This window comes from Neoarius graeffei, chromosome 19 (genome assembly GCF_027579695.1).
Source record: "Neoarius graeffei isolate fNeoGra1 chromosome 19, fNeoGra1.pri, whole genome shotgun sequence".
NCBI lineage: Eukaryota > Metazoa > Chordata > Actinopteri > Siluriformes > Ariidae > Neoarius > Neoarius graeffei.
Genome location: NC_083587.1, coordinates 45893958 through 45906017, shown reverse-complemented (window position 1 = coordinate 45906017; position 12060 = coordinate 45893958). Strand labels below are relative to the sequence as shown.

General features: G+C 36.0%; 1 protein-coding gene across 1 annotated transcript in view; it reads right to left on the bottom strand.

Moving 5' to 3' along the window:
- tmem145 (transmembrane protein 145) overlaps positions 1-12060 on the bottom strand; it is a 62888-nt gene that overhangs the window by 22542 nt on the left and 28286 nt on the right. The window contains exons 7-9 of the mRNA XM_060900167.1: positions 6374-6445; positions 5567-5635; positions 5150-5230 (exon numbers count right to left, since the gene is read on the bottom strand). Of these exons, the coding sequence (XP_060756150.1) occupies positions 5150-5230; positions 5567-5635; positions 6374-6445 (222 nt within the window). The remainder of the gene's footprint in view (positions 1-5149; positions 5231-5566; positions 5636-6373; positions 6446-12060) is intronic.

Here is a 12060-nt window from a genome sequence, read left to right as displayed (position 1 = left end):
GTGAAATCACCAGAGGCCTTGCCACTGACCATCTCAGATTTGCTTCATACTTTCTGAAAATATTGTCAGTGTACCCAGTAAATAGTGTATAAAATTTTAGGCTTGTACCTTCATTAGTTTCTGAGATATAGGGGCTTTAAAAAAGGGGCGTGGCTCCAATTTCACTGTTAAAACGCATGCTACAGAAAACGGACCTAAATTCCATAAGTCATTACTTTTAAACTATTCATGCAAGATACATGAAATTTTCATGGATTGTTCTTCAATGCCAGACACCTTTAAATACTAAAATAGAAAGTTCACAGTTCAATATTTGCCAAGTTATGGCTTGCTGAAAATCATAAAAAAATGTGCTTTGGAGCAACTTTGACGTCCCATATCTCCACATTAAAGCATACCAGATCTTTCAAATTTTCTTATTTATTACTCATGTTATAGTAATCTTTAGCCAACTAGATATGTGTTCAAAAGAAATCAAACTTTCTGATTTATTAGGCTTTAAAAATAAAAAAAAACATTTTGCGCCTATAATTCAAATGCATATTACAAATGTATGACAAGGTCTACCATAAAAACAATTATACCACTGGAAAGAGCTTGTTTTGATTAGCAAATGCACAAAATATGAAGCTGGTACCCTATGTGGAGATATAGGGCATCAAAGTTGCTCCAAAGCACATTTTTTTAATGATTTTCAGCAAGCCATAACTTGGCAAATATTGAACTGTGAACTTTCTATTTTAGTATTTAAAGGCGTCTGGCGTTGAAGAACAATCCTTGAAAATTTCATATATCTTGCATGAATAGTTTAAAAGTAATGCCTTATGGAAGTTAGGTCCGTTTTCTGTAGCACGCGTTTTAACAGTGAAATTGGGGCCACGCCCCCTTTTTAAAGCCCGTATATCTCAGAAACTAATGAAGGTACAAGCCTAAAATTTTGTACACTATTTACTGGGCACACTGACAATATTTCCAGAAAGTATGAAGCAAGGGGCGGCATGGTGGTGTAGTGGTTAGCGCTGTCGCCTCACAGCAAGAAGGTCCTGGGTTCGAGCCCCAGGGCCGGCGAGGGCCTTTCTGTGTGGAGTTTGCATGTTCTCCCCGTGTCCGCGTGGGTTTCCTCCGGGTGCTCCGGTTTCCCCCACAGTCCAAAGACATGCAGGGTAGGTTAACTGGTGACTCTAAATTGACCGTAGGTGTGAGTGTGAATGGTTGTCTGTGTCTATGTGTCAGCCCTGTGATGACCTGGCGACTTGTCCAGGGTGTACCCCGCCTTTCGCCCGTAGTCAGCTGGGATAGGCTCCAGCTTGCCTGCGACCCTGTAGAAGGATAAAGCGGCTAGAGATAATGAGATGAGTATGAAGCAAATCTGAGATGGTCAGTGGCGAACATTTTTCTAAATCTGGTGATTTGGGGCAGACTTACCCATATACGGTATATTCTCTGTCTATACTGTCTACAATTTTAAAATATTTGTATAGTTGAAAAAAAAGGCAAGCAAGTAAAGTAAGCAAATTTTAAAAAAGTAAGTTAGTACATAAATTAGTAGGTAAGCAAGAAAGTAAGTTCGAAAGTAAATAAAAATGTTAGTTAAGTAAGTAAATAAAAGGTATGCAAGTAGCAATTTAGTAAGATAATAAGTAATTTACTAAGTTAAAAAAAAAGCTAGTATTTTGTACATGCATCTACAGTATATTCTCTATCTATACTGTCTACGGTTTTAAAACATTTGTATATTTGTTTTTAATTGAGTAAGTTAGTAAGTAAAAATGTTAGTAAGTAAATAAAAAAGGAACCAAGTTAGTATGTACGTTAGTAAGTAAGTTAATTAGTAAGTAAAGTAAGCAAAAAACCAATGTTAGTAAGTAATAATGTATTTGCAGGTTAGATTTAGCAAGTAAGTAAAAAATAAGTAAAAAGTTAGCGAGTAAGTTAAGTATGTAAGTAAAAAAAACAGGTAAGTAAGTAAAGTAAGCAAATACAAAAAGTAAGTTAGTAAGTAAATTAGTCGGTAAGTTAGAGAGTAAATTAAAACTGTTAGTTAGTTAAGTAAGTAAGTAAGTAAGTAAGTAAATAAAAGGTATGCAAATAAAAATTTAGTAAGGTAGTAAATAATTTAGTAAGTTAAAAATAAGCTAGTATTTTGTACATGCATCTACAGTATAGTCTCTATCTATACTGTCTATGATTTTAAAATATTTGTAGAGTTGTTTTTGAGTAAGTTAGTAGGTCAGTAAGTAAAAATGGTAGCAAGTAAATAAAAAAGGAACTAAGTTCAAATGTATGTTAGGAAGTAAGTTAATACAACGGTGCTTCAAAGTTTGTGAACCCTTTTGAATTTTCTATATTTCTGCATAAATATGACCTAAAACATCATCAGATTTTCACACAAGTCCTAAAAGTAGATAAAGAGAACCCAGTTAAACAAATGAGACAAAAATATTATACTTGGTCATTTATTTATTGAGGGAAATGATCCAATATTACATATCTGTGAGTGGCAAAAGTATGTGAACCTTTGCTTTCAGTATCTGGTGTGACCCCCTTGTGCAGCAATAACTGCAACTAAACGTTTCTGGTAACTGTTGACCAGTCCTGCACACCGGCTTGGAGGAATTTTAGCTCATTCCTCCGGACAGAACAGCTTCAACTCTGGGATGTTGGTGGGTTTCCTCACATGAACTGCTCGCTTCAGGTCCTTCCACAACATTTCGATTGGATTAAGGTCAGGACTTTGACTTGGCCATTGACTCGGCTTACATTAACTTTATTCTTCTTTAACCATTCTTTGGTAGAACGACTTGTGTGCTTCGGGCCATTGTCTTGCTGCATGACCCACCTTCTCTTGAGATTCAGTTTATGGACAGATGTCCTGACATTTTCCTTTAGAATTTGCTGGTATTATTCAGAATTCATTGTTCCATCAATGATGGCAAGCCGTCCTGGCCCAGATGCAGCAAAACAGGCCCAAACCATGATACTACCACCACCATGTTTCACAGATGGGATAAGGTTCTTATGCTGGAATGCAGTATTTTCCTTTCTCCAAACATAATGCTTCTCATTTAAATTAAAAAGTTCTATCTTGGTCTCATCTGTCCACAAAACATTTTTCCAATGGCCTTCTGGCTTGTCCACGTGATCTTTAGCAAACTGCAGATGAGCAACAATGTTCTTTTTGGAGAGCAGTGGCTTTCTCTTTGCAACCCTGCCATGCACACTATTGTTGTTCAGTGTTATCCTGATGGTGGACTCATGAACATTAACCAATGTGAGAGAGGCCTTCAGTTGCTTAGAAGTTACCCTGGGGTCCTTTGTGACCTCGCTGAGTATTACAGGCCTTGCTCTTGGAGTGATCCTTGTTGGTCGACCACTCCTGGGGAGGGTAACAATGGTCTTGAATTTCCTCCATTTGTACATAATCTGTCTGATTGTGGATTGGTGGAGTCCAAACTCTTTGGAGATGGTTTTGTAACCTTTTCCAGCCTGATGAGCATCAACAACGCTTTTTCTGAGGTCCTCAGAAATCTCCTTTGTTCATGCCATGATACACTTACACAAACGTGTTGTGAAGCTCAGACTTTGATAGATCCCTGTTCTTTAAATAAAACAGGGTGCCCACTCACACCTGATTGTCATCCCATTGATTGAAAACACCTGACTCTAATTTCACCTTCAAATTAACTGATAATCCTAGAGGTTCACATACTTTTGCCACGCAGAGATATGTAATCTTGGATCATTTTTGTCAATAAATAAATGACCAAGTATAATATTTTTGTCTCATTTGTTTAACTGGATTCTCTTTATCTACTTTTAGGACTTGTGTGAAAATCTGATGATGTTTTCGGTCATATTTATGCAGAAATATAGAAAATTCTAAAGGGTTCACAAACTTTCAAGCACCACTGTATGCAAATAAAGTAAGAAAAAAACAATAAGGAAGTAATAATGTAGTTGTAGGTTAGATTGAGCAAGTAAGTAAAAAATTAAGTAAAAAGTTAGTGAGTAATGTAGTAAGTAGTAGGTATGTAAGTATGTAAGTAAAAAAATTAGGCAAGTAAAGTAAGCAAATAAAAAAGTAAGTTAGTAAGTAAATTTGTAGGTAAGTTCGAGAGTAATTTAAAAATGTTAGTTAAGTAAGTAAATAAAAGGTAAAAATTTAGTAAGATAGTAAGTAATTTAGTAAGTTAAAAACAAGTTAGTAAGACAGTAAGGTAGGAAGCAAATAAGTTAGTAAGTAAATAAAAGTTATGCAAGTAAAAAAAAATTAGGAAGTAAAAAATTAAGAAAGTACATAAGGAAGTAAAAACAAGAAAAGTTAGTAAGTAAGTAGGTTAGAAAATAAATTAGTAAGTAATAACAACCAGGCATGTAAAAAAGTAAGTAAGTAAGTGATCAAAAAGCTTCAGCTGTGTGGATACAAGCTCCTGCCCACAAATCCGTTATTTAGATGTCATATGCATAGGGTACACTATTATTTACCCTCATATACATTTAATTTACCCAAAACACACCCTAAATTAAACAGGTGTTACAATAATGAGCTTCTAAAAGGAAGCATTCAACAGACTACAGGAGTAAAGATCCATTTTTGCATATGTCTGGATTGGTATCATTGATGAGTAAATTCTTAGCCAAAGTTTTCATCTCATCTCATTATCTCATCTCATTCTCATCTCATTATCTCTAGCCACTTTATCCTGTTCTACAGGGTCGCAGGCAAGCTGGAGCCTATCCCAGCTGACTACGGGCGAAAGGCGGGGTACACCCTGGACAAGTCGCCAGGTCGTCACAGGGTTGACACATAGACACAGACAACCATTCACACTCACATTCACACCTACGGTCAATTTAGAGTCACCAGTTAACCTAACCTGCATGTCTTTGGACTGTGGGGGAAACCGGAGCACCCGGAGGAAACCCATGCGGACACGGGGAGAACATACAAACTCTGCACAGAAAGGCCCTCGCCAGCCACAGGGCTCGAACCCAGACCTTCTTGCTGTGAGGCAACAGCGCTATCCACTACACCACTGTGCCACCCCTTAGCCAAAGTTATCACAGAATAATCTCATATTTCACCCATGCAAAATGACAGGATTATTCTAACTCTTAAATGTGTGTATATTAATACTGACTCACTCACCGAGTATCTTTAGACACCCATTTCCCACTCCATCTTTGGCATACAGGCCCCAATATATACAAAAGAAGAGCAAACTGAGAACTGGGGAGAAAAACACAGAATGACAATAAAAACTATCGTAAAAGTAACACCAAGGGAGGTGGAAGCTAAGAAGACATAGTGAGAAGTCAATGCTGGAGGAACAACAACTGAGTGAAAATCAAAGGGGATAAATATGAGAAGATAGATCTGAGGAAATACAGACACTATTATCTGCAGATCCAAATTTACTTTGATCCTGAGATGAAGGCTGGGATTATATTTATGTCCAAGTCTAGCAGTAATCACATGTCGGAAACAGATGAATATTTAAAAAAATCTTCAAAGATAAGTGTGTGATTAGCACAGCAGCATGAGCTACAGATCTCCTGTTCTCACCCTCTACTCCAGCTGCAGTCATAAACATCTTATATGTGGTATGGAGCAGCTGACGTCCTTTCAGATTAACTAAAAGAATTACAGAGAGACAAAAAAAAAAAGATGAAAAGCCTAATACACATAAAACACTTCTGTTCCAAAACTTATAAAATGTTTGTTGATCTGAAATATTATATTGACAGTGAGTGGGGTTTTTTTTTCTCTGAAAGTCATAAAATTACATTTACAGATTCAGTAACTGCCTCTGATATGTAAGTAATGAAACATGACAGGGTGTGCTGTTACAGGAAAACAGTCCACGATAGGGTAGTATGACGCTGCTCAACACAAAGTGGATTATTTTTGAATAACAGAACAACTCAAAGTGTTTTATTTCTCTTATACCACAACATTTGCCTGTGATTCCAATTGTTTATTTATTAATGAACAAGAAGCTGTGCTTTTTACTCACTTACATTTAATGTTGTGGAGCATAATGTGTTACATTTAATGTTATAGCAGCAATACACATTTGTTCCCGCATTAGCCTCTCATTTTTCTCTCTCTTGAAGATAATAAGACAAAAATCTGCCACCCAGCAACTTGTTGTGTTCCATAAACATTAAACAAATGCATCATTGCAGAAACCTTCACCATGTCAATGATTGCATATTTTTCTTTGTTAAATACCATTTTTAAAAATCTGTTTATTCCTAATCTTGAATTATATGGACCGCTATGGTATAATTAGAAATATTCTTAAAGAAAACAATAAACTAGGTTGCTCCGTATCATGTATCAGTTAATAACTCATTAACATGAACTTACATGCAAAATAGGAGGAGAGAGAAAATACACTGGCAAATATAACCAAGAAGGTGATGTCTGTTTCCAGAATTCCTGAAACAAACAAAACAAATGGAACAAAAAAAGTGACTGTGAGTGAACAAAAGAATTTCACATGTACTGTAATTAATACAAATGAAATATTGCACATTGATCATACACAGATTTCTCATGACATACTTGTGGTCTGTGGTTGACAATTTTTAATCATTATATTTCATAGATCTGCTCAAAAAACAAACAAACAAACAAATGAGAAGTCGTGCAAAGCACGATACTTGCGAAAATAAAAAAGAAACAGAAGTTATGGCCGATTAAATGTTTTTACAAGATTTGACCTTGGTGACCTTGACCTTGACCCACCAAAAACTAATGCTGTCTTTGTGTGACCCTAGTGAGTTGTCCTGTGCATTTTGGTGAAGACTGGTCAAGAAACGACGAAGCCAGACCACCAACAAACGGACAAACGGACAGATCAACATGCTTGCAAAAACCTCCGATTTTCGCAAGTAAAAAACCCTCATTTTCTGGCAGTAAGCCCAAAACAACATTTTTTTCTTTCTTTTTTCTAGTAGTAGTAGTCTAGTAGTCGATTGTAAAGATTTACAATGAGAAAACACTATTATTTAAAACAATTTTATCAGAGTAAAGGTAAATTTTTAGTAGAAAATCTAAATCATTGTGTAATACAATAATTTTACCCTTTCTTTTGAAGGGTGCCAATAATTCTGGAGCTAACTACAAACCTCAACCATCAACTAAATTTCTCACTTACTCATGACAGAATAGGCCTTACATAAGACTCTTTCACCCAACAGATCAATTCTACATAAGTCATAAGCTTAAATCACAGAAATGGAAAAAAAGAACCAAAGCAAAGTGGTTTATTTCTAAGTATATATTAAAACTGTTTTTTTTTTTTGTGATTAACACATTTATATAAAATATGTGAAGTGAATTTGTTGTGGGACAATGGGTTTATGTTATCTACATTATTAATTACTACAAACCCCATTTTCAGAAAAGTTGGGATATTTTCCAAAATGCAATAAAAACAAAAATCAGTGATTTGTTAATTCATGTGAATCTTTATTCAACTGACAAAAGTACAAAGAAAAGATTTTCAATCATTTCACTGACCAATTTAATTGTATTTTGTAAATATAAACAAAGTTAGAATTTGATGCCTTCAACACACTCAAAAAAAAAATTGGAACAGAGGCCCATTACATTATGTCACCTTTCCTTTAATAACACTTTTTAGTTGTATGGGAACTGAGGATATTAATTGTTGCAGTTTTGCAATTGGAATTTTTATCGATTCTTGCTTGATACAAGACTTCAACTGTTCAACAGTCCGTGGTTGCCGTTGTCTGATTCTCCTCTTCATGATGCGCCATACATTCTCAATAGGAGACAGATCTGGACTAGCAGCAGGCCAGTCAAGCAAACGCACTCTGTCTATGAAGCTGCATTGTTGTAGCCCGTGCAGAGCAAGGCCTGGGATTGTCCTACTGAAATAAGCATGAACTTCCCAGGAAGAGAGATTGCCTTGATGGCAACATACATCTCTCTAAAATCCCAAAACACACCTCCACATCAATGGTACCTTCACACACATGCAACTCACCCATGCCAAGGTCACTGATGCCCCCATGCCATCACAGATGCTGGCTTTTGCACCTTTCTCTGATAACAAACTGGATGGTCGTGTTCACCTTTGGCACTGAAAACTCAACGTCTGGCTTTTCCAAAAACAAGCTGAGATGTGGACTCATCTGACCACAGTACACATTTCCACTGTCTTTAGGTCCATCTGAGATGAGTTCGGGCCCAAAGAAATTGGCAGTGTTTCTGCATAGAGTTGATAAATGGCTTCCTCTTTGTGTAATACAGTTTCATGTTGCATTTCTGGATGCAGTGCACTGCAAAAAATAAAAATCTTAGGAAGTTTATTTGTCTATTTTCAAGTCAAAACATCTAGCCACCCTTATTATAAGACATAATTGCCCAACAAGCAAAACCTCATTTAGCTAGAAAGGCTAGTTTTTAGACAGTCCATCTTGAAAATCTTGTATAGACAAAATGTCTTGAAAAAGTCTTATTTGGAGCACCTTTGAAAATAAAACAAGTTTTTTTACTAAAACAAGTAAATACATTTTGGACATTTGTCAAATGCGGTTCATCTTGTTTCAAGAAAAAAAAACAAAGTATGCTTGTTTTGGGAATAAATGAACTTTACTGAAATCTTTGAATCTTTCATTACAATTCAACTCCACCTTACAGATCCTAAGTTTACTGCGACTGTTTTCTCAGTCATTCAGAGTGAGGTCCTTCTAGATGCTGTACATACTCTAGACCAGACAAGTGCCTTCAAAAAGGCTATGAGTGAGTGGAGGGCATTTTAGTGAGGTCTTTTTGGAATGCTGTGAGTTAAGTTTTTTTTTTGTTTGTTTGTTCGGGGTTTTTTTGTGCCTGATCATGTAAACCCCTCATACACATGAATAGTCAGTGCCCCCAAAATGCACTGTTGCTTTGGCATTGTGTAAGCACTGTAAGTTAAAATGCGTAGACTTTTTATTTTTTATTTATTTATTTTTTTTTTTTTTGGTGCCTGAGGTCCTGGGGAAGTGGAATCTTAAGAGATATTTTAACGTTTGAATGTTGAAATGGGAAAAAAAAAAATTGTTGCAATGCTACACGTGTCGCCAACTTGATTCAAGATAGTCTCTGGTCTCATATCTAGAGTATTTTACTAATTACAGGTCACAAAAGGAGAATCTTTTAAGCTAGCAATGCTTAGTTGTAGAATTTAACAATCCTAGTATTAGTATAATCTCATCTCATTATCTCTAGCCGCTTTATCCTTCTACAGGGTCGCAGGCAAGCTGGAGCCTATCCCAGCTGACTACGGGCGAAAGGCGGGGTACACCCTGGACAAGTCGCCAGGTCATCACAGGGCTGACACATAGACACAGACAACCATTCACACTCACATCTACGGTCAATTTAGAGTCACCAGTTAACCTAACCTGCATGTCTTTGGACTGTGGGGGAAACCGGAGCACCCGGAGGAAACCCACGCGGACACGGGGAGAACATGCAAACTCCGCACAGAAAGGCCCTCGCCGGCCCCGGGGCTCGAACCCAGGACCTTCTTGCTGTGAGGCGACAGCGCTAACCACTACACCACCGTGCCGCCAGTATTAGTATATTTATCTTAAATTCAGTTTTTACTGCTAAGACTTTGTCATGAATTTAAGTGAAATACCCTTAAAATGAAATAAATAAAAATGACTTGAATGGCTAAATGTAAGAAGTACGATCTTGTTATAAGAACTATTTTGATTATTTTGAGTTAATCAGATCTCACATAATAAGTTCCCCAATCTTATTTTGGAATTATTTCATCTAAAAACAGGTTAGATTTTTCATCTTACTTTAAGAAATCTTACCAAGTCAAATTTGACTAGTTCCATTGGCAGATTTTTTTCCACCTGATTCAAGCAAATATGCTTTGTTTTAATCTTTTATTTCTTATTTTTGAAAGGCCATTTTTTGCAGTGTGGAGGACTGTGTTAAGTGACACCAGTTTTCTAAAGTACCCCAGAGCCCATGTTTGTCACATTAGTATGATGATTTCTCAGGCAGTGCCACCTGAGGGCTTAAAGGTCATGCACATTCAATAGTGGGTTCCAACCTTGCCCTTTACACACAGAGATGTCTCCAAATTCACTGAATCTTTTCATAATATTATGGACTGTAGATTTTGAAAGACCTAAAAGCTTGCATTGAGAAATGTTCTTTTTGAATTGACTGACAATTCTCTCACAAATTTTGGCACAAAAGAGTGAGCAACGACCCATCCTTGCTTGCAAAGACTGAGCCTTTGGTTCATGCTCCTTTTATACCCAATTATAATACCCTCGCCTGTTACTAATTAACCTGCTTATTCTGGAATCTTCCAAAATGGTGTTACTTGAATATCCTATAAACTTTTCAGACTTATTTTGCCTCTGTTCCAACTTTTTTGAGTGTGTTGCAGGCATCAAATTCTAACTTTGTTTATCTTTACAAAAGACAATTAAGTCAGTGAAACTACTGAAAATCTTTTCTTTGTACTTTTGTCAGTTAAATAAAGGTTTACTTGAATTAACAAATCGCAGATTTTTGTTTTTATTGCATTTTGGAAAATATCCCAACTTTTCTGGAAATGGGATTAGTACATCAAAAACCTGTCCTCAGGCTATGCCATAGGCACAGTTTACTTAGGCAACTGCACCATGCTGAGTATTTAAATTTACACTAAACAAATTCACACTTATTGGACAAGGCAACATGCCCCAAACAACCCTAATGTCAAACTAAATGATGGTACATCTGTTTATACTCTGTTTTAATTTGTACATGCATTTACAGTATATTCTCTATCTGTACTGTTTACAGTTTTATACATTTGTATAGGTTTTTTTTAAAATTATGTTAGTAATAAGTAGGTAAGAAAGTAAAAAAATTATGTTAGTAAATAAAAAGGGACTAAGTTTGTATGATTGTTAGTGGGTAAGTTAATAAGTAAGTAAAGTAAGCAAAAAGTTAAAAAAAAAAGCAATAAGTTAGTAAGTTATATAACTTTAATGTGGATGTAAGTTAGATTTAGCATGTAAGCAAGTAAAAAGCTAGTAAGTAGTAATGAGGCAAGTAAGTAAATAAATAAAGTAGGTAGGTTAGTAAGTAAATAAAAGTTATGCAAGTAAAAATTAAGATAGTAGGGAATTTAGTAAGTTAAAAAATTAAGTAAATAAGAAAATAAGTTATTAAGCAAGTAAAAATTAAGTAAGCAATTAATATTGCAAGTAAATGATTTCGTATAAAAAGGAAGTAAAAAGTTAGTAAGTAGTAATGAGGCAAGTAAGTAAGTAAATAAATCAATAAATAAATAAAGTACGGGGTGGCACAGTGGTGTAGTGGTTAGCGCTGTCGCCTCATAGCAAGAAGGTCCGGGTTCGAGCCCCGTGGCCGGCGAGGGCCTTTCTGTGCGGACTTTGCATGTTCTCCCCATGTCCGCGTGGGTTTCCTCCGGGTGCTCCGGTTTCCCCCACAGTCCAAAGACATGCAGGTTAGGTTAACTGGTGACTCTAAATTGACCGTAGGTGTGAATGTGAGTGTGAATGGTTGTCTGTGTCTATGTGTCAGCCCTGTGATGACCTGGCGACTTGTCCAGGGTGTACCCCGCCTTTCGCCCGTAGTCAGCTGGGATAGGCTCCAGCTTGCCTGCGACCCTGTAGAACAGGATAAAGCGGCTAGAGATGAGATGAGAAATAAAGTAGGAACGTTAGTAAGTAAATAAAAGTTATGCAAGTAAAAATTAAGATAGTAAGGAATTTAGTAAGTTAAAAAATTAAGTAAGAAAGAAAGTAAGTTATTAAGCAAGTAAAAATTAAGTAAGCAATTAAGATTGCAAGTAAATGATTTCATATAAAAAGGAAGTAAAAAGTTAGTAAGTAGTAATGAGGCAAGTAAGTAAGTAAATAAATAAAGTAGGTACGTGAATAAGTAAATCAAATTTATGCAAGTAAAAATTAAGATAGTAAGGAATTTAGTAAGTTAAAAAATTAAGTAAGTAAGAAAGTAAGTTAGTAAGCAAGTAAAAATTAAGTAAGTAATTAAGA